General features: G+C 33.0%; 1 protein-coding gene across 1 annotated transcript in view; it reads left to right on the plus strand.

Annotated features, from left to right (window-relative positions):
* Positions 1-266: 266 nt before the first annotated feature.
* The window catches only part of capt (adenylyl cyclase-associated protein 1), a 130,010-nt gene continuing 102,488 nt past the window's right edge, over positions 267-27,788 (plus strand). Inside the window, exons 1-2 of the mRNA XM_085807460.1 lie at positions 267-383; positions 9,429-9,470. Coding sequence (XP_085663586.1) covers positions 9,456-9,470 — 15 coding nt within the window. The 5' untranslated portion in view covers positions 267-383; positions 9,429-9,455. The remainder of the gene's footprint in view (positions 384-9,428; positions 9,471-27,788) is intronic.

Genomic DNA, 27,788 nt, shown 5'->3' on the forward strand with positions numbered 1-27,788 from the left:
TTATGTTTCCATTGTTTGTTTTATTAAACGCCTGTATTAAAAGTTTACAGTTACGTCCTACTATTGTTCACATGCATTACATATGGTAAACTTTTGAATGCATTATTACTTAGAAATTTTTTACATTAATATTTTATTTCCTCGATTGTTTTCATTTTCATCAGTATTTGAGGGGTTAAGGCTCGTCCTGTTTCTTTGAAACTTTTTTCGCAACGGACGCAAGCTTCAAATTCAGTCTGTTGTTTATATATCTTGACGGTTTGACATTTGTGGCAACAATCGGAATAAATCCTCTTTTTTATAAAACCGCTGTTACCGGTTGGTAGTAGTGTTGGGGTTGTGAGTGTTAGCTGGTAGTTGCGTGATTGTTTCCGTTTTCATAGGTATGTTCTTATTTATTCTGTACTTGAATAGGTTTACTTTAAAGTTATGTGTATTTCATTGTCTTAATTTTAGATTTTCATGCAACATATATTTTTTGATTTCATTATTCTTTTTAAGTAGTAGTAATACCAGTTTCGGTTTGCTTTGAGAACATCATAATTGTGAAAGTTTCTTTTAGGAAATTATAGTTAAAAATATTTTAATTATATAACTTTTGATGTAAAAGAACTCTTTTTATTATCGGGATTAATTAGATTACATTATTTTGAGCTTTACATGTGTAACTTTCGTTTCTGAGAATACCCCTCCCAGAAAGAATTATAAGCTTTACTATACAGTAGAACAACGTTACTCTACAATAGAACAACATATTCAGTAGAATAACATGCAGAAATAAAACCCATCCAGTCATAGATTTTATTTTATGCTAAAACAAATTGTTAGAAATTAATTTTATTACGTGTGGAATACCAATTTCGGTTTACAGTGAGAACATCCACTGTGGGTTTACAACGAGAATGTAGTTTCTTGACTTTCCACATTTCTCTGAAATAAAGCGCATAATGTTCGTAGGTTTCATTTCGTTGTCCAAAAATTGCCAGAATTGAATTTTACTTAGTGTGGGGTACCAATTTCGGTTTGCATCGAAAGCACTCAATTGGGGTACGCAATGAGAACATATTTTCATGAATTTAAAAATTTCTCTTGTAGAATTACGATTGAAAATATTTTAATTTTGAAGCGATTTCCTTCTGATCTTTCAAAATCAACATTCAATAGTCTATATTATTTTGAGGTTTAGGTGTACGACTTTCGTTTTTGAGAATACTTGTCTCAGGACGAATTATAAACTCATTTGTAGAGTAAAACAATATTTCTTTGCTGAAATAATGCCTGTAAAGTTCGTAGATTTCATTTCATGCCCAAAAATAAATTCGTATTTTGTGTTCCGAGATTTTTCTGCGGAAAAAATTACCAGAAAAAGTTTTAATTCTGTAAAAAAATATTTCTTGCAAATTTAGCTTTCTCATCATTGTGTGATGTTGAAATAATTAATTAAAAAAATCACAAATTTTTGTTTCTGAAAATATTGTCCTTATAATTAATGTAACAGTTTATTTTTTTCAGTGTATTGTTTTTCTTTGAAAGAAAGTTGAAACAATTTCTAAATACAAGTGTATCTAGTAAAAAATGTGCTTTTGAAATATATCCAAAAACAAAAGTGCTATGTGAGAACTAAAAAATATTTTTTCCTTAGTGTGCTATTTTTAATGTTTCATAACAAGCCTTCTTAAATAGAATATTTGTTATCCAGAGATCTTTTCAAATTCATGCTTTTTGTGTTTGTTTGGTCACTCATTTCATGGTTATGGTATTTGTTATCCAGAGATCTTTTCAAATTCATACTTTTTGTGTCTGTTCGGTCACTCATTTCATGGTTATGGGCAGAAGTAAAGCTTTCTTTACTTCTTGTTCAGCTAACAGTGAGCATATTCTTTTTCATTCAAAGCCTAATAATGCAAAGATGCATTTCATGAAGCTTTCTGAGAATGTCTGTTAGCTTAGTGCATTTATCTTAATGGGAAATTTTGAATGAGGTAGGATGCAGAGGTCTCTATCGGCTGGCGTTCTAAAATCAAAACCAGAACTTAAGCACTACCTTTGTTTAACTCTTTGAGGGGCAGGAAAAAGCAATAAACCTTTTACAGACATCAGACATCTCTACTTGCAGAAGACATCTCTACAAATCAGTGTCTATGATACTCATGGAAATAGTTTTTTTTTTTTTCAAGCAGAGTGCAGCTTTGCATGTGCTGCATTCCATCACTGTTCTTACAGGCCTTTTTCTTGGGGCTTCAGAGTGCACATCGTCGTGATGTTGTCTTTTGATGGCTGATGCTTATTTTCTTGAAGACGAATTGCTTCATCTACTGCCTTATGTTTCTTGGTTGTCATCTAGTGAGCTACAAGAGAACTTCAAAAGTGGTCAGTCTTGAAAACCACTCGCACGAGGGAGTAAGTTGTTCAATAGAAAAGGTGGTTACTGTAGGTAACCACTGCCCTTCAAATAGTTAACCCCAAAGAACATTCATTTATAATGCCTTTAGAGGACTTCTTAGGTTAATCTGAAGATGGAAAAATTCTACCATTTTTAGCTCCAGTCCAGATAAACAGTTGTGTACTGGCAAAAGGTAGAATCAGTACCTCCCTTGGTAGAAGGAGTATTAGTAAATCTGGCTAATCTTTGGAATATGGTAACAGGTAGTTTGGCGACATTTTGGCAAGGCGATAAAGCTAGGACTTTAGCAGTGTACATGGATAAAGTCAAGAGTGTGCGCAATGCCGTTTTTGTGCAATTCTGGGATGATTTTTTTTAAGTGAAAATAGGTCGACATGTGCGTGGATACCATGTATGTGCAATTCTTAAGAGCGTGGCAAGCAGTGGGCGATTCTGCACTTTCTCCCAATTTTGCACCTAATCTTCGTCATGATTAAGCACTTTTGTTCCATAAAAGTTCTAGCATAAGCGTAATTCGGCTAACAGATTGTTGGAAAAAAATTTTGAGTAAAAAAAAAAAATTGCCTTTACTTCGTGAAAACAAAATGGCGTTCAAAACAAAAACTAGCAGGTTGCTGTAGCAGGGTTGGTCGCAAAAAAATCGCCAAGTTACCATAATCTGAAGATTAACCGTAAATCTATACTGGCTTAAATTTTGGTGGAACCCATTTTATTGAAATACTCTATAACTGAATAATAAATAAGCCATGACCTTCAATAAATTTAACTGATGAATTACAACGAGTTTTGCTAGGTACCAATTAAATATTCTATTACTATTGCCTGAATTTTATAAATAGTGAAGTGAGTTTAACAGAACTGGAAGAGTTTGAAAAAGGCGCTTTCTGCATGCATTAGTTCACACCATAGCAGACACTTTCAGTTTAAGTCATATGCATACATTAGATGGCTGGATTGGAAACTTGGATGGAGGGAGAGTGTATTTTTGTATAGTACGAGGGTAAGTTGAAAAATAAGTTTCCCCTGTCGACTGTGGTCAGAGTTGTGTATGAAAGTCAAAAAATAGAATGAGACATTAAAGATATGACATACCTTTATTTTATTATTCTCGTACGAGTATGTTGAGACATTTGTCATATCGCTTGATAAGCTTCAAAAAGTCCTCCGAGAAAAATTCACGCTTTGCATATGGAAGAAGCGTTGAACGGCTATGGGCGAAAGGCGACATAGCAGGAAAACGTGCAAGTCACTGATACACCATTGGGTAGAGGTTGCTGCAAATCAAGCAGATGGCGCTGTTGCAGTGCCTCCACAAAGTGGAGACCAGTCTCTCGTTTGAGCCCCGGTAGGTATGGAGAGAAGGTGCGTTTTGAATTCGTGGTCAAAGGATGAAGCGAGAGTGGTTATCCGCTATGAATGGGCACGTGGAGTATCAGGAACAGAAATTCATAACCTCTTCGTGGAAGTCTATGGGCCAGGTGTGATGTCGAAGCAAATGGTGCGGAGATGGTGTCGCACATTTAGTGATGGACGTCAGCAAGTGGAGTACATGCCGAGAGCTGGAAAACGCGCACGGCCACTACAGATGCAAATGTCAGGAAGGTGGATGACATGATTAGAGCGAACTGGCGTATCACCATCGATGAAGTAGCGGAAGAACTTGGAATCTCACATGAGCGAGCTCAAAACATCATCTACGACATTCTTCAATACAGAAAAGTGTCAGCACGATGGGTGCCCCGACAATTGACATCGACACACAAGGAACAACGCATGGGGGTCAGCCTGGAACATCTCGTGCGTTACCATGAAGATGGCAATGACTTACTGTTTCGGATTGTGACGGGAGATGAAAACGTGGGTCCACCATTTCACGCCAGAATCGAAAGCCGCATCTATGGAGTGGAAACATCCGTCGTCACCTGTCCGAAGAAAGTTCAAGACAACTCCCTCTGCAGGTAAAGTGCTCCTCACAGTTTTCTGGGACGCCCAAGGAGTTTTGTTGATGGACTTTTTGGAGGTTGGAACCATCAGTGCTATGCGCTACTGTGACACCCTGTCGAAATTGAAAGAGGCGATTCGGAAAAAACGCCCTGGCCTTCTCACATCTGGCGTTCTGCTGTTGGATGACAATGCCAGACCACATTCGGCGACGGCAATGCAAAACCATATTGCAACTCTTGGTTGGGAGCGCCTACACCATCCGCCATACAGTCCTGATCTCGCACCAAGCGACTTCCATCTGTTTCCGACTTTAAAGAAAAATCTCGGAGGAAGGCGCTTTGGAAGCAATACTGAAGTGAAACAAGCCATTCAATGCTTCTTCCATATGCAAAGCCCTGATTTTTTCCTGGAGGGCTTTTTGAAGCTTATCAAGCGATATGACAAATGTCTCAATGTACTTGGTACCTATGTGGAAAAATAAAGGTATGTCATATCTTTAATGTCTCGTTCTGTTTTTTGACTTTCATACACAACTCTGACCACAGTTGACAGGGGAAACTTATTTTTCAACTTACCTACGTATTTTGACTTTTTACCGTTATATTTTTTTAACAAAATTGATTGAGTTTCTGCTAGATCAGAACTTATTTTACTTCTTGCTTTATATACAAAAAAAAAAAAAAAAAAAAAAACCAAAAAGCTGGTTTGTGAGACCAGTATGTGAGAGATGAGTGCAAGTAATTTAATTGAGGAGATGTGCTTGAACCTCGTCAATTCAATGCATTTGAAGCCCTTGTTGAGATTTTTAATCAAAAGCCAGAACCCTAACTTTCATCAGAAGATCCCAGAAAAGATCATTTGGAAGATAAGAAAGGGATTATTGCCTATATCTAATTTATTTTATGAGTTTTGGATTTAATCCTAGTATATGGTATACACAGGATTTGGTGACATAATGATCAGTAAATGTGATGTTACAATGAGCAGTAAATGAGGTGTTATGATGAGCAGTAAATGAATCATTTTGGTATTGGCGACAGTTTTTAAAATCACGCAAAGGCCGTACTGTATGCTAGGATTTTACCAAGTTTTGTTCTATGATAATAAAAGATTTTTAGTTGCAGATTTCGATTTCTGAAGACAAGTTTTTAATGGGATAGGATACTATAAAATTTTTTGTATGATGTATATAGTTCTCTTAATAAAATTGGTTTAATTAATATGATAAATTATATTTGTTATGATGTGTGTGCAGAATTCGTACAGTTCTTGAAAATCCTTAGTTTTTTTTTTTTTTTTTTAAATGATTTTTGATGGACCGAAAGTCAAATCAGCAAAATTCCTTAATTTTCTCATCTGACATATCTTTCTGGTTTTTATGACTGCCATTCTGAGTGTGAACTAACATTTTAGAGAAATATTTTTCAACTCATTGACAAATATGTGCTCGATTAGTTATGATTTGAATTCTTTCCTACTTCTTAACTGCATAAGGGCCACGAAGTCCTGCCTCAATTGAAGCATTAACATTTTAAAATTATTATTATTGCGAATGAAAAGTTCATAAAATATTGCATCAAAAACATCCTTTCCCTTTTTAAGCTTTGATTTCTTTAACTATGCAGTACTAAATTTGGTTATTTATCAACATTTTCACAATAATCTGGATATTTGCGAATATTTCAACTTTTTTTTAAACAAACGTAATAAAATTAGTAAATAGCATTATATTAAAATAAAACATTTTTATTTTCCCATGTCATATTTTAAAATAACACTACTTTCCATTTTGATGGCGTAGGAATATTTTAATTCTTAAAAATAAGGTAATAAAGGCTGCGAAATGTACTTTCTGAAGTGCTTCTTAGCAAAAGCTGCTTTAATAATTTTAAAATTAATTTTGTTTTTCTTTTATATTTATTATTCTTCAAAGGTATATTGTTAAAACATTAACAAATTAGGGGATTGAAGCAGAGACAAGTAAAACACTAATTTCTTTATTGAAACAAAAAAGATGTTAAAGAGAAGGAAACTGATGTAAATTAACTAAAATATTTTGAAAATTTTCAAATTAAAAAAGGCATAAATATTTTGTTGTGTGTTGTTTTTACGAAACAAACATGACATAGTGTATATACCTCAGTACAAAGTCATTGGTGAGCTACTTGAGGCATCCTTGTCCATTCCATTCATGGCATAGTGCTGTGTGTTACCTGGAAATCCTTCAGAGTTCAACCTCTTTCCAACTTTGTATTATGTTACTTTTTCTTAGCTAATCTGTTGAACTGTAAGACAAGAATGGAAGATGGAAATTATAAAATGAATTTCTGAATGCAATGCTACTGAATGTTTTTTTCTCTTCTAACCAATCTTAGAAATACGAAAAAAAGGGATCATGTTTTTCTTGACAACCAAATTCCATTTTGCAAGGAAGAGGTCAAGATGAACATGAAAAGTAATAAAGAACATCATCCTTTCTGTCTTTTGAAGGCATTTCTCCATTGCATTTACTGCATTTTGGAATGTGAGACTTATATGTTCCTATCTCGAGACATCGCTCAGCATTCAAACATTTTTCAGTTGAAAAACTTGTGAACCGATTTGTTCATGGCTCAAGGTTCACTATATAGCGAGTCAAAAAAAGGGGGGGAAGAAAAGGGGGAAGCTGTTTTATATCTCCTGTTGTGATTGGCAGATTGACGAAATTCAGCCGTAGTAGAGATGACTTCAATGAGGACTTTCTTGTCTAGCCCCCCTTTTTTTTTGTGTGTGTGTATGTAATTACCATAGTATCATTTTAGAATCAATATCATAAATTATACGTGTAATTATCTGTATTTTAAACTGCAAAATGTTCTTAAATTATGATTTGAATACTGTTTGTAAGCAGATATTTTTTATAAATAAAAGAAAAATTATGACCATGTAAATCTATAATGACATTCAGGGCATCTAATTACATATATAAGTATTTGCAAATAGTTGCTTTTCCTTGAAATTTATCTCTACATGTTAAAGTGAGTTGCTATCTTTCCTTAATCTTTACTGTGGATGTAAGATAGGTAAAATCCTAGGAGAGCCTGGCGACAGCCTGGGAAAGTGCAGAATCACCCACTGCTTCGTGTGTTTCTCAAAATCGCCAACTTGAAAATAACAAGTAAAAAACTTGCTCAAACTCTGTATCCATGTACACATTGACCTATTTTCGCTTAAAAAAACATCCCGGAGTTGCACCAACTTGGCATTGCACAATCCCTTGACTTTGTCCATGTATACATCGATACATGCCATATAAGTGGGCATGCTAAGGGTGTGAGCTCTGCCAGGATCCAACTGTAAGATACAATGTAAAAACTAACATATAATAATTATTAACATTAATATTAAATAAAATGTTTTTGTTAAAGCTAATGATACTTGAAATAATGGAAAATGTTTTACCATCTCTGGTGCTTCAACAGCTTATTGGAACTTTATACTAAATACTGTATATTAAGTGAATTATAACTCCAGCAGCTTTACTCAAAGCTGAGACACTAACTGGATCAGATAGAACTTTTAACACGTACCAGTATCAGACATTCATATCTGTTCTAATCCAAGTCTCTCTCTCACTCTCTCTCATAGCAAATAGCAACAGCCAAGTTTGTTACAAATCATACTGGTTATGATATTACTCCTCATTTAAACCTATGTCCCTCAGCTTAAAATTTACATAAACCTGAACACAGCGAGTACATGATAAAAGGAGGCGTAAAAGAAAGAATTAACATAAAACTAATTGTTCGTAAATATCACTGATCTTCTTTAAAATATGTAAAACTATTATATGTATAAAATAATATAAGTGTAAATTGTGGAGGAATTTTATAATTTAATTACCTGACAAATTTTACAAAGTTGAATTTATTCTCAAATTTACTTTATTAAGTATTGGAGAATGTTTAATAATAATGTATCCTGCCTAGAGATTTATTTTATTCTTAGAATGGTGTTACAGAAGTGAAGTTCAGATATAGATAATTGCTGTAATTTATTCAATCCTCTTTGCTGATAAGTCCTTAATTTTTTTCCTTAAAGGTGTGTAATTTTAATGTGCAGAAATGTGTGCAAACCCTGGTATAGGATCTGTACAGTTACTAAATATCACACTAGAAAAAAAAAGCAAGCAGTATCTTAATGAAATGGATGAAAGAAGGGAAAATTAAAAAAGAAATTGAAACATATCTGCCATGTACATATTTTTTACTTTTAAATGTAATTAATTACTCCAATTAGTCATTTATATATTCATAAAGTCTCATGGTCTGAAGTTTTGTTTTATTAAGTTACATTTGTTTAAATCTCATTTATCTCGTTCTCAAGTAGCAACAGCCAAGTTGTATGTTGTATTGTATGTACTTTTCTTTCTGTTTTGAAAATTAAATTCCATTGTTAGTAAATTTGCTAATTTATGCTTATGTATGTAAACTAGTGAAAAGTTATCATCAGGATTAAGCATCTGACATGATTCTTATAAAATTTGTTGAGAGAGGGTCATTAATTTTGAGAAAAACAAACATGGAGCCATTAAAATGTCTTCCATAAAATTGGTATTAATATAAAGGTGAATTTTATCTTAATTTCAATGTGGCATTCTGACAAGCTTCCTTTCTGTACAGATAGTAGCTTTCCTGAATTTTTTAAACAAATGGTTTATTAATCAGTTGTTTAAAACTAAGAATTCTCCAAATTTTTAAAATTAGGCAAGAAATCTGATGTGCCCAGCACATAACCACCAATTCCATATCTTAACATGGAATAGTATATGTCATAGATTTCTTTTATAATTTATTAATTGTCTTATATTTCTTTAAATTCCGTTTATGAGGAAGTATAAATATGTTTGAACAAGCAGTAATTCCTAAGTAAAACCATATTTTATCAAATGTTTTTGGTGAAAGTGCTGCTTATTTTTCTAGTTTTTATATTCTATAGCAGTTTCTTTTTGTGATCCTTCAACATTCAATTATTTTATCTATTTTTTACAAGAGTGAATTTTTTATGTAAAGTATTTTTAACCACTATATTTTTCTTTTAGTGTCTGATTTTTATTCTGAAGACAAACATGGAGAACAGACCAGTAAGTCTGGAATTTATTCGTTACAGTATGTTTACTTTTTAGCTGATAAGGCTGACTAAAAGCTGTATTTATAATATGCAATAGGGATAAAATAAAACTTATATACATATTAAGTTCAAAATAGGTAGCTATAGACTTCATTTCCTTAAATATTGATCTTAGAACTATGCTTTTAATTGTAGAGTTTTTCAAAATAACATATATATGTTTATAAAAATCGCTTCAGTTCTGGGGCCAAGAGGATTTTATTAACATTTTGAGGCGGGGCTTTGCAAGCTGTAAAAGCCTTGAAAGGACGGGGTATCTTGAACCCCGAATGCTTTCCCCCCTAAGAAAATTTTCCTATTTGCAACAAAGATTCTTGTGTGTAGTTTAATGGATTCTCAGAGGGGTGCATCTATGTCACAAAAGGAAGGGAAATATATGGATTAGTGATGAGACTTAAAGATGCTTTTCGTCATTGAGGGAAAAATTCATATTACAGTTGTTCCAGATTGAGATAACTGAGCGTTACACAGAAGGAAATGTGTAAACTTCAATTGAAGAAGAAGTCATTCTTTATATTATAATACGTTACTTCCGTTTTTACAAAATTTTGTTTGAATTTTAAATTACACTGCAAAATTATGCATCTTTACTAAGTACTTACAATAATTATGTCTGTCATATCTTTATATTAATATTATGTTACAAAATTATTTTAACTATTTGATTATTTCATGGGTAATTTAAAATTTAACTAGTTTTCATCTCAGTCTTTTTTTTCACTGTTAAATTTCCTTATAATTTTTAATTTGTTTTGGTATATATTATCAAATATAGATATATCTTTGATTTTTCTTCCATACAAGGAATAATTAAAAAATAAACGTTTAATGGTATAGAAATTATTAACAATTAAAGTTCAGTGGAACCGTTAAAATTATGCTCTATAGGCGTAATGAAATTTTAATTTTACATAATTGTTAAAAGTCTGCTTGATAATGTAGTATTTAAGGAGGAAACTTTCAGCAAAATAGAATATATCTGGTTTAATTAAAAATTATTTTATTGGAGACTGTTAGTATTGCAATGTCCAACTATGTAAGTGTTCCTAATTTAAATTCAGTTCTTTTCCAAAATATGTGCATAATAAAACAGAACCTCCAAAATGGTTTTTCAGAATAATATATTTTAGTTTTTAAAATTAGAAAAGGGGAAAAAAAGGATTATTTAATAAAGTACCATTTTATACTGTTTATTGAAAATTAGTAAGGGATTTATTTCAGGTATTTATAATAGAATGAATTTAAGTTATTAAAAATGTCAAATTATTTAGTATGCAAACCCAAAATTCAAAACGTAAATTTCATTTGTCTTTTTATACTAAATTCCCAGCCTCGCTAAGGGAACGTGTTCACTCGAGTATCAAAATTAAGGCAATTTCTTAGTGCAAAGAGTTTTTTTCAAATCGAAGTAAAATTTTTTATTATGTATAGTGTCTGAAAAACTGCAGGAAAAAAAGGTTAAACGATAATTAGTTGTTGTCTTCAATACTGTATTTTATTATGCTATATAATTTAGCTCATTTAGAGAAATTTCCAGATAATTTCAGGTGCGCCTAGCCAGCAAAAATTTCTCCTGTTTGATATCGTTGTTGCATGTAAATTTTTCTATTTCCTCTATTGTCTAAACCAGTTCGTTTCAACTCCAAACTGTCTTTGTAGCTGTTTTGACATTTTTATATGGTGGAATTTAAATTTTACAATATATTAGTGAGTATCTTTATGTGCAGTTACTCAAAAAAACTTCATTGTCAGGTCAAGTGAATTCTATACCGACACAAGTTTAATTAACTGCTTTTCCCTTTGCTATCGAAAACTTGGCAGCTATTCATTAGTTTCATTAACACCTCGATTATTATGCTGTATTATCAAAACTATTTTATAACTGAGTGGCCAAGATATGCCCCCCCCCCAGGAATTACTCCACTACTTGAGCGTAGTTACTGAGATACGTGTCCAATGAATGGCAAAGGCATTCAATCAGTTAAAAGATCAAGGTTCAGAAATTCAGATGGGGAACATGTGTTGTCTTAGAACAATAATTTGTACATTATTTGAGAGCTTTTACATCCTGTTTGTCTCAACGGACAGTGACATTTCGCAAATGCTACTCTAATTCATTCTGAACATCTTACTCCAAAACTATTTGGCTCTGAAATCTGACACTGATACGGAGGTACCTCCAGCACATCTGGAATCTAATGGTTAGAAATGAGCCCCAGGGAGAGAAACACAATGAACAAATTCCTCTCTTTTACAAAGGCAAAAGCTTTCAAAACTGGTTGACTAGTTTCAGTGTATTTACGATTTCCAGGTTTCAGACTGAAATTGTAAAGTTACTTTTGTTTCGTAGGCACAAAATTTATATTTATGCTGTGATTTGTTTGAACATACCACCACAGTAAACTTCTGTGTGAAGGTCACTTCAGCATAAACAGATCTATATGGAAATAAAGAGACAGAACTGATAAGAATGTAAGAAAAAACTGCTTGTACCTGTATACAAGTACGTGAGAATTCATATTTGTTTATGGAAACTTATACCTACATATCCATGTAGTATGTATGTCTGCATTTATATAATATGGTATAAGTGCAGATATGTACATAAAGCCGAAAGCATGCGTACCCTTAAATGGGAATAAAGTATATATACACATGTACACTTTGCCTCCCCCTCCAAGAAAAAGATGGACAAAATCTCCCATTCTACTTTGCCAATTGACGAAATTCAAATTGTGTTTTTCATGTCTCGGAAATGCAACTTAGGATATATGTTAGATACATAGATAGCATCATTCTATCATAGATATTTTGACACAAAATCGGGCATTTTCTGAAATGACATGCCAATTTTTGGTACTATTCGGTTTCGAGGGCCGTAAAAAAATTGCAGCGAAAATGTACGCGCAAAAGCGCCCATTTAACAGCGCGCCAAATCTAGCGTACTCGCTGATTTCAGGTTGCCTAAGTTTATATAGTTCTACATTTCTTAAGACGCCATTGAAATGCTAGTTTAATTTTTAAATCCTTTTTTGATATTTGTATGGATTAAAAATTTGGGAGTTGCCCATGACAAAAACTCGGCAATAGAATTTTGGATAAAGTGCAGAATCACCCACTGCTTGATGCGTTTTTAAGAATTGCTCATACTCGGTATCCATGTGCACATCGACCCATTTTCACTTAAAAAAAAATCCTAGAATTGCACAAAAATGGCACTGCGCACACACCCTTGACTCTATCTATGTACACATCGACCTATTTTCACTTAAAAATTAAAAGAAAATGACAAAAATCCAATTGTTTTTACCCTTGTAAAAAGCGGCAAACAAATAAGTGAGCGGTTCTGCACTTTACTGAGAATATTTTCAAAGAAAAGGCATCATTCGTTATAGAAAATTATGTTTGAACAACCAACGAGATGAAATTATGCTTTAGCGATAAAGCCGGTAGCGAAATAGCGATGCAGGCATCCATTCAGTTATATTTAGCAATTTTTATATAAATTATAATAATGATCTGAAATAGTTATTTATGCTTCCATTCAGTCATGTTTAGCCTTTTTCATATAAATTATAATAATAAAAAAGTATTATATGAAATTAACCTTTCATCTAAATTAAAACATCAATCTTAAATAGTTATTTACTATTATACTTCCTTTCTTGCCGCAATTATTAGGGTTGCCGCAATTATTTGTGGCAGCATTGGCATCAACAATAGTTTGGCGAATTTTTACGGCCCTCGAAACCGAATAGTACCCAATTTTTTCCAGATTTCGATTCTGCGACTCAAATTATACCTAAATATTAAATTTTGTAAAATTTGGCGCAACATTTAAAAATTTATCTTGGCTTATTTTTTTTCAGTTTGCACCAAGAATAGTTCAATTGACGAAATTCTTAATTTACAGCAACCTATTTTCCTTTCATTTTATTTCATTGTACATGAGTGGAAAAAAAGTCGTGTTCATTACTTTCAAACAATTTCAAGAAAATGCATAAAGTACATTGGCCATTATTATCACTGGTAACTAGTATGCCAAATTTCAAAACACGCCAATATGTAAATTCACGTATATCTTAGGAAGTTTTGAATAAAAAACTCTAATTTTTTGCAGGTGTGCCTAGAAATACATCTACTTTAAGATATTAAAAATTTTAAAGGTTATAATAAAAAAATGTTTTCAAAAAATTTATAAAAAATATTTAAAAATACAAATTTAAAAAATAAATTGTAAAAAAATGGTTAAATAAAAAGTTTGTTGTTTGCCTTTTACGCTTTCTGTTAGTGCTATTACTGTGTTATGAGCGGCACATTTCCCATTGTTCGACTTTTAGGAATCTCGTTTGAGGTATAGTTTCATGTCATATGTGTAACCGTGGTGGTCCACAAGCATGTAAATTTTAATTCCAAAATGCTTATGCTTTTTAGGAACATATTGTTTAAAAATTACTCTTCCCTTAAAAAGAACGATTACCTCATCTACAGCAAGTTCTTCGGAGGGCTCGTATATTTCCTTAAAATTTTTTCTCAAATGCTCAAATATTTCGCTTATTTTCCAAAATCTATCATAATTAAGATCATTTCTGTCTAGTGACTGTTTGCGGGATATAGTGTATACTGAAAGGAATTTTGAAGGAACAAATCTGTTTTTTTGGATTATATTTGGATTAAGCCTAAATTTTGAATTCTTGAAGAAGGAATCAAGTCTGTTTAATAAAAAAGAGATATTAATATATATATATATATATATATATACGTAGATTGGGGCAAAAGTAATGGCAACTATTTTTTTTTTTCTTGAAGATACCAGTTCGTTTGAAAAATGTGACATATACAGATGACAGGACAAAGTCTTAACTACATGTGTGGACAATGAATAGCACTGAAATATTGTAATACACAAATTTATTACGGTAGTATACAAGGCAATATAGCCTTCACCGTGCAAAAGAATGATAACACAATACACATAAAGTTGACATGACAAACCTGGGCCTAAAGACCCTCAATGTAGTCCCCTGCTGTCACCACACGCTGCCAACGATATGGGAGGCGCTGAATACCATCAGCCTCAGCATTTGCCGCAATATGTGTGAATTGGGTCATCTATTGGTGCACAGCGTTAGCAATGGCCTCGCGTGTTGCAAACCGCCTACCACGTATTGGTTCCTTAATTTTGGTAAAGAGATCAAAGTCACAGGGTGAAAGTTCAGGAGAGCACCGGTGGGTGCTCCAATTCTTCCCATCCCCAACGTCGGAGTAGCTGCCGTGCACACTCTGCTTTATATGGTCTTGCATTGTTGTGCAGAATTATTGCACTGTCCACAAGATCCGGACGTTTATCCGAGCGCCACGTCGTACCTGTCGCATCAGGAAGTCCCTGTAGTACTGTGCGGTCACTGTTCTGCCATGAGGAACAAAGTGGCAAACAATGACAACCCTGGCGCCATACGCGATGATCACCATCAGTTTGACTGGGGAAGGATTCTGACGCTACCTCGTTATGTCATATCCTGTGGACGGTGCGTTTCTCGATGCCACTTGCCCTCTCTAACTCCAGTAATGTCTATCGTCTGTCTTCATCCATGAGGTGCTCGATGACGGTGCGTGCCAAATCGGGCCGCACACTCACCAGTCGTATCGAACGTTGCTCATCACTGGTTGACACACGTCCTTGCTGAAACTTTCCTACCCATCGTGCTACTGTACGATGTGGTAGGACATTATTCCCAAGGGCTTCTACTAATTCACTGTGACATTCCATCGCATTTCTCCTCGGAGAACGGCTATTTTGATGTAAGCACGCTGCTCAACCCGGGTTACTTCCATATCGCACGGCACTCGCCAACTGACCGATTTCAGAACCCTCGCTATCACTGAGCCATCTGTTGTTCTGCATACACATTATGCCTGCAGAACTTCCACACGACACATATACGTTTTGTGATCCGTTTACATATCTACAAGAAAAAAAATAAATGCCATGACTTTTGCCCCAAACCTCGTATATATTTTGAAAGCTAATTTTTTAAAAACTACACATGCGATCTTTACAAAACTTGGCTTTTTGGTATAATTTGAGTCATGGAATTGGAAAAAAGTTGGTATGTTATTTCAGAAAAAGTCCGATTTTGTGTCAAAATACCAGTGTTAAAACAATGCTATATATAAATCTAACACATATCCTAAGTCGTGCTTTCGAGACATGAAAAACACAAGTTGAATTTCGTCAATTGATCCAGTAGAACAGGAGATATAGAAGTGTCGCCCCTTTTTTTTTGTGCAGTGTACACACACAGGCACACATATGCATTTATATATATGTGTTTGCATGTTGCATGTGGATTTATGCATACGTATATTAAAGATATAGATATACGTATGTGTATATATTTGTTAAATTGTTATGTGTATATTAAATATTTGTGCATTAGATTCGGATATATATATGTATATAATGTACATTGTATTCGTATGTATGTGTGTATATAATGTAAATTATATTTATTACATATATATATTAAATTATATATGTACGCTATATTTATATATATGTGTATATATATATATATTAAATTATAATTAGAAAACAATTCTTTTGAAAACAAAATATAAACATGCCTAGTTTTTCGCGCATTACGCTGCAGAAAAATTATCATTAAAGACATAAAGTAAGAAATTTAGAACTAATATTTCACGAAGGCCAAAAATTGAAATTCATAATTAATAAATTTCAAACAATTTTATAAATGCAATAAAGAATTTAAAAATGTTAAAGCCAAAACATTTCAAACCCATTTAAAAAACATAATGAAATTTAAAGGAAAATCATCAAAAACAGAAGAGGAATTCAATCAACTTCAATGCTACTTCATGAAGGGGGAGGAAAATTGAAATCTCTCAATATATATGTGAAGTATATTTGTATATACGTAGGTTGGGGCAAAAGTTATGGCAACTATTTTTTTCCTTGAAGATACCAGTCCGGTTAGAAAATGTGACATATACAGATGAAAGGACAAGGTCTTAACTACATGTGTGAACAATGAATAGCACTGAAATATCGTAACACTCGAATTTATTATGGTAGTATATAGGGCAATATGGCCTTCACCGTGCAAAAGAATAACACAATACACATAAAGTTGACATGAGCCCCTGTAGTACCGTGCAGTCACTGTTCTGCCATGAGGAACAAAGTGGCAAATAATGACACCCCTGACGTCATACGCGACGATCACCATCAATTTGACTGGGAAAGGATTCTGACGGACCTTCTGCTGCCTTGGTGATCAAGAATGTCGCCATTCCGCCGACTGACATTTCAGTTCTGGTTTGTATGCCCGTGCCCAAAATTCATCGATGGTGATTAGAAATGAATTGATCTCCGTCCTGTTGCCAGCATGCAAAGTGGGCGGAGCATATTCCATAGCACACCCACCTTTGAACTTCTGTCAGTGCATGCAGTACCCACCGGGAATCGATTTTGTGTAGCTGTAGCTCATTACGCAATATCCTGTGGACGGTGCGTTTCTCGATGCCACTTGCCCTCTCTAACTCCAGTAATGTCCATCGTCTGTCTTCATCCATGAGGTGCTCGATGACTGCACAGTCACCGGTCATCCCGAACATTGCTCATCACTGGTGGACACACATCCTTGCTGAAACTTTCTTACCCACCGTGCTACTGTACGATATGGTAGGGCATTATTCCCAAGGGCTTCTACTAATTCACTGTGACATTCCATCTCATTTCTCCCTAGGAGAACGCTATTTTGATGTATGCGTGCTGCTCAACACTGGTTATTTCCATCTCGCATGACACTTACCAACTGACTGATTTCAGAGCCCTCGCTACCACACAGCCAGCTATCACAGAGCCATCTGTTGTTCTGCATACACACTATGCCTGCAGAACTTCCACATGACACATATATATTTTGTGATCCGTTCACGTATCTACAAGAAAAAAATAGTTGCCATGACTTTTGCCCGAACCCTCGTGTGTGTATATATATATATATACGTTCCACCATGACTATTTGAAAGTATTTGTTGTTTCTTCTCTTTATAATTTTGGATTCTGTGGAGGACCCATTGATTATTTTTTAAAGATAGGAATATAGGAAAGAGATATTGAGCAGTTTATTACAAAATGAAAAATTAGTTTTGGAATAACATAACCATTAATTTTTTTAAAGTATGTTAAAATGAAATATTTTCATTTGCTTGTGTGGAAAGTTTTGAAGCATGTAACACACAGTGATGCTTTCTTATTCCACTTCTCGGACAAGCAACACATCTTCATGGAGCTTTGTTTTGAATGAGCCAGTGGCCTATCAATGAAATGGTATCTGAGACTTGAGCAGAGTTAACTGAAGCTTCTGAATCATTGAGGAGTTGCTTTATAAGATTTTTTCTAAAATCTGTTAAAGCTAAGTCTAAAATTTTCATTTTGTACAAAATAAAGGAGTTTAAAACTGCTAATTCAAGTAAGTGGGAAAAGATTTTCTTTATCCTTTTTAAAGTTTTCCTTCCAAATATGTAACTATTTACCATTCAGTCACACAAGTCAACAAATCCCATATTTTTGTTGTGGGTTGATACAATTTCGGGTTTTCCTCTTCCGTCATAGGCTGCAAGGGGATTGTGCATATTGCTGAGCTTAAAAACTTGTCTCTTGTCTTTCCAACAAGCCGTAGTTATCCCTGATGACAATTTTATTTTAATTTGTCCTTTCTGCATTCGAATGGCGGCATTCAGTTTCGGATAAATTTTCCGTCTGCAGCGAATTGTACCACAAATTGTTGATTTTATATTTATGCAGCAATTCATGAAATAAATCTGGTAAAGATAAGAAATTATCCATAAAAAGTTTGTTGTTTGCCTTTTACGCTTTCTGTTAATGCTATTACTGTGTTATGAGCGGCACATTTCCCATTGTTTGACCTTTAGGAATCTCGTTTGAGGTATAGTTTCATGTCATATGTGTAACCGTGGTGGTCCACAAGCATGTAAATTTTAATTCCAAAATGCTTATGCTTTTTAGGAACATATTGTTTAAAAATTACTCTTCCCTTAAAAAGAACGATTACCTCATCTACAGCAAGTTCTTCGGAGGGCTCGTATATTTCCTTAAAATTTTTTCTCAAATGCTCAAATATTTCGCTTATTTTCCAAAATCTATCATAATTAAGATCATTTCTGTCTAGTGACTGTTTGTGGGATATAGTGTATACTGAAAGGAATTTTGAAGGAACAAATCTGTTTTTTTTATGTCTGCATGTAATATTATAGAGATAAGTTTTAAAATGATAAATTCAACGAACAGTGAGCCTATACCGTAGATCAGGAGTAATTTTCAGTCCACTCAAATCTTGGCCCTAGCTCAGTACCAAAGCCTGCATCTTTAATGTGTTATGTTATTTTAACTGTTTTGACTACATGCAAGTTGTAACTTTTTCAGTTTTTTTTTTTTTTTTTTTGTTGTTGTTGTTGTTGTTGTTGTTTGCGTGTGCTTTTGCTGCTAGAATTTTTAACTTACTACTTTTGTATGTGAGCAAATTTTAGGATTTGCTCGCTTTTAGAAAGGATTTTTCTTATACTGCCTTTAATCATTACTGTGTCCATATACTTGAGAGATTTGAAAAAAAAAAGGCAAGTTTATTTTCCCATTCGGTTATTTATTGAAGTGATCTTGCAGGAAACTTGTCCTAATCAAAAATGTAATTACACAACTAATTAATTGGAAGGGGGATTCCATGCTGGAAGGAAACCAAATGGCTAAGATTTAGAAACACTGTTAATTCATTTCTTCTGTTTCTGACAGTAAAACGATATATGAAGTTTATGTGGTTTTCCTTAAGTAATGTGAATGAGGGCAAGTTTCCTTTTAAAAGTCCTCTATGCAATTTTGCAAAGGAGCTTAAGTAATCTATTATTCCCATTAATCTGTATGATAAATTATTTTCCTCATTTTGGTTCATTAAGTATTTTAAGAGTTTTGAATAAAAAGTTATTTTATAAAATCTTTAAATTTCTTAATTTTAATCCTTTTTTTTGTCTTAATGACATTATCAATTGAATTATTTGATTGAAAAATCACTTTTCAACAATGAATACTTGTTCTTTTACTTCCAATAATTCTCTTACCTCAAATAATTGAAAAAAATCTATGAATTTTCAAAAATTCTCCCAGAAATCAGAAATTGTGTTAAATATTTCATGCAAATTTTATTTAAAAAGATGTGTTTTGTAAAATGGTGCAAACTTTCAATTTTTGAGATTTTAAATTTTTTGTTAATTGGAAAATTGCCCCCAAAAGTAGTTTCAACATTAAGAAAATCTAAATTGAAATTTATTAAACTCACTCTACTCTTATTATCATCTGCAGATAGTGCGAGTACAAAATTTGAACTCGATAGCTTATCAAGAAGTAGCTTAAAAATTGATGACGATCTTCTGATTATAGTGACAAACACCACTCTTGTTTAACTCTTAAATATAATATTTTTGAATACTTTGGAAAGTATGTAAATTTCTGATTTCGCATAACTGTTATTTTTATAACATTCTTGGTATTATGAAACATGTATGTGACCTTCATATTTGACACCTGGCAATTCTGCTCATCTTTGAAAATATTGTGATGTTCATTCTGTAAGCATCACTATCTGTGATACTCATTATCGTTACTTAATTATGTTCTATACAGAAATATTGGTAACTTTGAGAATAGCCAAGAAAATTTTTGCATGGTATTTAATTATTTGAGTTATATAACTACTTACATATCTCAAATAATTAAATGAAATTTGCTGTTATTTTGTAGAAATAATCTTTAAAATACTTCCCCCCCCACACACACACACTGAATAAAGTTATCACTATTCTGATGAATTGAACATTATGAAAACCAAAAGCTGAATAGGTAATTCCAAATCTAACTAATAAATGCTCTACAAATACAACTCTTCATATTTTAACTGGATTTTTTAGCTCTAGAAAGAAACCTATTTTATGTAGATTGCTTTAGAAAAAGACAGTTTTATCCAAATTTAAGGTTGCTTTTTTGTCTAATTTTCGGCTGCTTATTAAAAAAGCTTTGCCGCTTAAAATGTTAATTGCTTAAAAATATTTGTAATTGCATTCGATTTGATATTTACAAATTTTCACCCTAAGATTTCTTTAAGAAGTTAGAATTATAATTGTATTCAATGCCAAAAAGTTTAAATGATTTGGAATCTGTGCAAAAGGAAGGAAGCTATCATGGAGGACTTTCTAAGGAGAATTAGATAGCATTCATATTGAATGTAGAAGAAACAAGAAAACTTTCATGGTACTAGTGCGTTCACCAGGATTTGAACCCATGTCAAATTACAAGTGCTAATGGATTTTAGTGCATGGGTCCCTGGGGAGCCCACAGACTGATTTAAAATCTTGTTTAGAAAACTTTCATCTTCATTTAGTATGATAGGTTTCATGGTTTAAGGGTTAGGATTATTTGAATATAGCAAAGCACACAAGGCCTACCTGCCTGGAGAGAGAGATATAATCGTGAACTTTCTAAGGGAAAATGCTTCATGTTACACCAGGGGAAAACCATGGAAAAATACCATGCAGCCATCCCATGCATTCGTATGGGTTTGCATCTGAGTCGAACTCCCAGTATTCAGTGGTCTTATGGCCACTGATGAGGCTGTAGCATAAAAGGGGAAATAATAAATGTCACCAGACTATATGACATCTAAATTAAGAAATAAAAAGAAATTCTCTTTTGAAATAATCTTTAACCAAATTAAGTTTTTTTTAAATGCTAATGATTATTATAATTATGAAACAATTCATGTCATTTATGTTCTTTTCAGATTATTAAAATTAATGTTGTTTTAATGAACGGTTATTTAGAGCTGTTGTAGAAAAAAATACGTTGAAATTTTCCTTTAAAATTTTAGGAATTATTGAAAAAACATCTGTAATTTATAAGTGAGGAAATGGAGTATTTGGCCAGATTTTACTTGTGTGGGAATATCTGTATCTTGAAAGATAGGTATCACATGCTTCAGTAAATTAGCAAACCTAAATGCTGTGCCAAACTGTAATATGTTCGGGGCCCTACCCTAAAAATCAAAAGTAGTGAAATCAAGACGGAAGGTTCACAAAAGATGTTAATTGATGATCTCAAAACATCTTGATTATTAGTATGGCACAATCTGCCTTTGGAGCCCTGGCCAGTCACCCTACATCCCATCTTTTTGCTTTTATACTTAGAATTATATATTACATACATAAAAATTTCTACAAATTAAATTTTTTGATTTTCTAACTATTTTATGCTAAATTAAATGTTGCCAGATGGTTGTCTTTTAGTCACTGGGAATCGGTGCTTCTTGAAGACTGCTGATTTATGAATAAAAAGTTTCTTTCTCTCTTTGCCAGTTCCCACCCTAATCATTCACAGAAAGGCAAACCTTTGGGCAAAAATAGCTCTCCTATGATGTTATTTTTTCGGCAAAGCAAGAGGGGAAAGTATGTTTAATTTATGTGTAGACATCTTAACTTTCCTTTAAAATTCAAGCATTACGAAAATCTATTATAAAAGATATACTCTCTAAGGTATAAAATTTTTGTGTAATGAAATTATAAAATGTGATATATATATATATTAAACACATATATATATATGTATGTGTGTAATCAAAAGGTAAAAGAAGAAAATAAATCCTAGTAGTGGGAAAAAAAATGAAAGAATTCAAAGCATAATAAGAGTTTCATTTATCTTGAAGGTCAAAGAATTTTTTTCTCGCTTCAGTATTTGAAAGACTGTTAGATTAAAATGTAATTGATAAATAAATAAATGGAAGAAAAATAAAACTTTTAATGAAGAAAAAGGAAAAATGGAATCAATAAACCAGCATTTCCCAACCTGCGGTATGCATACCGTTGGTGGTACTTGAAAAATAATCAATAATGGTGGGCATAAAAAATTAAATAAAAAACCATAGAAACATTTTTTTCCTATAATTCATAAAAATTATTTTAATTAATATTATATGGTGAAGTTGTTAATATGTACAGTTAATGATCGAAACTCCAGCAATCGATATCGGGGGGGTCCTTTTCTTTTTTGGGGGGGGGTGCACTTTTAAATTTAGCCAATAGCCATCAGTAACTTGAGATGTCACCGCCACTATTGTGATGGTGCTGCACTCGCATTCCCTTCACAGCGCGGCTTACAAGTGACAGGTTATTGTTTATAGTGGTATTGAAACAAAATTAATTGTAAGGAATAAGATGGATGCATTTAATCAAACGGCGGGCAATAACAGCGCTGATCATATGTTTCGTATAAGAAATCATTTTCTTCGTGTTATCGTATAACGGAAAATATCCACACATTATATTTTACAGTTTTTAAGAAGTCATGGGTTATCTGCTTTAAGAGAACACCTTCGTGGTCAATTTTCTAAATAAAATTGGCTTGAATTCACGTTACGCATCTGGAAAATCATAAAGACCACAAGCAGCTAAACTGTTCCGTTGCCAACAACAAACTACCAACATCCAGCAATCTTATTCACTCAACTATAGTGAACTTAAACTAATGTTTGTATATTATTAGTAGTATTAAAATAACGAAAATATTTATTCTAATAAAAATTTTTGTTTGAATATCCTCCCTAGTAAGGTATTTCCTTTGGTTGGAGATTTGTCAACAATAAATGCTATGTTCAAACAAGACATTTATTTAGAGCATAATGCTTCAAAAATGTATGCTGGGATCCCTAGGAAAAAAATATCGCCGGAAAATATATCTCCGAAAAAATATTTAATTATTCATATTCTTATGATTAATTATTAAATAATTAATAACTTTTATGATTATTAAATGAAATGCTTATTTATACTTTACCAAATGTACAGCAACACTCTTTCTTTACAAAAATACCATATTGAATAAATTATATTGTAAGCTAATAAGTAACAACATTGCTTTGTTTAATTAAGATACAATAACAAGCCAAACAAACATTAAATTGGAAGTCAAACAACAAAAATCAGCGTTATATTTTCAAATTTTCACAATCTAATTTTCATTATATCTTATCTCGTTCATTTGCGCTTTTGCAGTTGAAGATGATGGTTCGGTAAAACCATCGAAACTAGTCCTGTGAAAATTTGAAAATATAACACTGATTTTTGTTCTTTGACTTCCAAATTAATTGCTTTGTTTGTTATTAATATGTCTCATCTTTCCTATTTCAGATAAAATTTACTAGTGTTTCTTGGACAGGAAAGCAAGAATTTTTAATTTGAATCAATAAATTTATGATACACTGAAAACGGTTTCAAGTTATAATTCCCTTTCTGAATATCTTGAATGTATATGACACTGGTACTGAACCCAGTTTTACATAACTTTTCAACCAAATGGTTTGCGCTAGCATTATTTTCTTATTTCTTTATAACAAAAAGTATTTAAAAAAGAAAAGAAATAGAAAGTATTTAAAATTAAAAAGAAAGTTTTAGAAAAATATTTAAAATAAATGGATCTTATATCAAGTTAAAGAAAGTGCTTAACTTGAACCCAGTTTTACATAACTTTTCAACCAAATGGTTTGCGCTAGCATTATTTTCTTATTTCTTTATAACAAAAAGTATTTAAAAAAGAAAAGAAATAGAAAGTATTTAAAATTAAAAAGAAAGTTTTAGAAAAATATTTAAAATAAATGGATCTTATATCAAGTTAAAGAAAGTGCTTAACTGTCATAAGAAAAACTGAAGCAAGAAGGATAAAAACTTTTCAGATCGTATTTTTAAACTAATCTAATTAGCTTATTATAAGATAAATGCTATTATTTTTTGCGATGATAGTAATAGAAAAATAAGAGCAATAAGGATAGCTGTAGAATTCTTTATGTAGAGTAATATATTTATATTAAAATAAAATTCATAACTTTAAATTTTAATAAAACAGAATTATATTTGCATGAGGTTTGCATATTTTATAAAAATCATGTGCATATTTGTATCCTATAAAATAATTTGTTAAAATTCTACAGGATATTTGAATGTGCTCCAGACACTCTATTTCATAAAATAACAAGCAAATATTTATATCATATAGAACAATGCCTTTAATACGTTAATTCACCAAAATGCAAATGATATATAGTATATTCTGTTTTTCGAGCTTTTATAAAAGGAGAGTTATATAAACCATTTAGTAGGAATGGAACATGTTTACTCTTTTACAACTCTCAGCTGATATTATAATGACATATTATACTGTTGTGTTACCGTTAAATAGCTTGTTTTAAGAAGGAAAAATTATATCTCAAATGAGTTTACAATTTCTATTTTAGCCGAATACTTATTTATTTGGAAATCTTAAAAAGTATGCAAGCAGCTATGACTTTAATGTAAGAAATTGATTGAATAAAGTTAAACTTTTCAGTTATGGACTATTTCGGCTACGAATATATGACAAAACTATTCAAAATTTAAGTGTCTGTAAAGCGATTGTGCGAAAAAGTGCCATTGAATGCGTTGTTCCTTACCTTGCTAAGGAAAATTTAAAGAAGTAAGACGGTTCGTAGCACTTTTAAAAGATGCTGAAACTATCGAATACTGCGTTTAAAAACTTAAAAATGCAATATCTGTGTAGTTAGTGCTTGAAAGTAATATTTGAAATTTCTCCTGCAAAATTTTGATTAGAAATATATACAGTCAAAAGTCGTTAATCCGGACTCGTCGGGACTTCAGCGATTCCGGATTATCGATTTTTCCGGATTATAGATCATCAGTTTAAATCTGGTAAGATGACATGCAGAAATTACAAAATTAAAAATATGAAACCGTAATTTATGAAATAAAGAACAATTATGATCTAAAGGGTATCAAAATTTACAAAAAGAAAAAGCTTAATATTTATTTGTTTACTTTATTAAACATTTCTTTCAATGTAAGTTGTTTAAGTTTTGCTTCGTTTCATGTGATAATACTTTCTCTTTAATTCTATTAAACAGACATAATTTCTTGTTTAGTTACAAAGTTTCGCTGTTGAAGTCCTATAATTGCTGTGTTGAGAATACCGACTAATTTGTCAATCGAAATGTTTTCGTTTTCAATAACCTCTCTGGGTCACTTTCTTCACTATCGGAAGCAAATTATAATGACGAGGAACTTGATTTAAATCCTATCAAAGACGGAGTACATCAAGATGAAATACTACACTTAGTAAGGAATTATAAGCCAAATAAAATAAAAACATCTGCCCTGAAGATAAGGATACTGCTGACAGATCTACTTCCAATCCGCGGCGTGAAATTGATAAACAGATTTTGGATTTCGAAACATACTTTCGCTTCTAGATACAAATTACATATTAGTAAATATATATCGGAAATTCTATTTGACATAATCGAAAGTTCAAGCTTACTTTTATGAAATTGCTCTAACAGTCTGCAAAAAATAATAAACCAGATCCAATTCGAAGATTAAGGAACAACGCAATCTGCAACATTAACTAAATTAGATAATTTTAGCTTAGCGTAAATTACACATTAAACGAGCATGTGCACAAACATATTGGCAGCCGTAAAGGTCTTATGCGCACTCGTAAACGCCTGTGCGCATGCGTGAAAGCGATGCGTGCGCAGAAAGTTTGTAGCTTTGAGGTCCGGATTATGGGTGTCCGAATTAACAACTTTTGACTGTATCAGTTAATTTGCGTCAGACGAGTATGGATTTCTTATTCTAATAGCACATTGAAAAACATATTATTCATTGAAATATTTATTTCTTTTGGAGAACGAAAAGGAATTTGCTTCATACATTTGTAATAAACTGAGTCAAAAACCGTCGTGGTGCGGAAGCCTATCTTCAAGAATCATATGCAAATTTCAGGAAGTAACCAGATGACACCGATGGTACGTCACAATGACGAGATTGGAAGAGAGTGATATATAAAAAATACAGGAAAAGAAGTAAAATTGTTCGCAGGCGCTTTATAAACATTTCAGTGCAATAACCAAATAGTTATGACACAAAGAACGCATTTGGATGATTTTTTACGTGGTAGAATTATCGGCCATCTGGAATGTGGGCGTACCCAACTGGAAGTATCAGACGAACTTGGAATTGCCCAGAGTGTCATCTCCAGGCTTTGGCAATGATTCCAAGATGATGGTAATGCGAATAGACGTTACAGCACAGGTCGCCCCAGAGTTACAACGCCGAATGAAGACCGGTATTTGGCAGTTACTGCCAAAAGAAACATCCGGAGCACAGCCTCAGACCTGTCTCGTCAGCTCTCTTCAGCCACTAGTACGACAATTTCAAGGCAGACCGTGTACAGACGCTTAGGGCAGATTGGTCTTTATGCTCGTAGACCTGTCAGATGCGTTCGACTTACTGCAAATCACTGTCGCCTGTCGTTAGCCTGGAGTAGAGAGCATGCATTGTGGACACCACAACAGTGGGCTTGTGTGATGTTTTCCGACAAGTCCAGGTTTAGCTTGCAGTCTGATTCTCGCCGGACTTTCATATGGAGAGCTCCAGGTACCCGTTATCACCAAGAAAACATTAAACGACACCGTTACGGTGGTGCAGGAGTACTTGTTTGGGCTGGAATTTTTCTAGGTTCCAGAACTGACCTGCATGTTCAAACTGGAACCATGACAAGACAAATCTATCGGGACGTCATTCTGGAACAACATGTACGTTTGTTCCGGGGTGCCGTGGGCACACAATTTGTGTTTATGGATGACAATGCCCGTCCTCACCGTGCAAACATCATAAGCGAATGCCTTCAATCGGAGGACATCACTCGTATGGACTGGCCAGCATTCTCACCGGACTTGAATCCAGTAGAGCATGTGTGGGAGATGCTTGGCCGACGAGTTGCAGCCCATCAACCTCCTCCTACATGTCTACCGGAACTTTGGAGAGCATTGCTTTTTGAGTGGTGTAATATCCCCCAAGATTAGATCCATAATTTGATACTCAGCATGCCTAGGCGTTGTACAGACTGTATTGCATCGTCTGAGAGACATACAATGTATTAACAATCATACCAACCATGTAATATTGTTTTTTTGTAAATAGTTTTTTTTTTTTTTTTTTTTTGTAATTTGCTCCAGGGAGAAAAAATCGCTAATTTTGTTAATAATATCAAACATATAGCATCTATTTTTGCTCTTTACCTTTTGTTTAATAAATAAGCTTTACAAATAAGTCAAATTTGTTTTGCTTCTAACTCTTC

Source organism: Stegodyphus dumicola, chromosome X1, assembly GCF_044657685.1.
Source record: "Stegodyphus dumicola isolate Sdum_Otavi_A_Nest chromosome X1, ASM4465768v1".
Classification (NCBI taxonomy): domain Eukaryota; kingdom Metazoa; phylum Arthropoda; class Arachnida; order Araneae; family Eresidae; genus Stegodyphus; species Stegodyphus dumicola.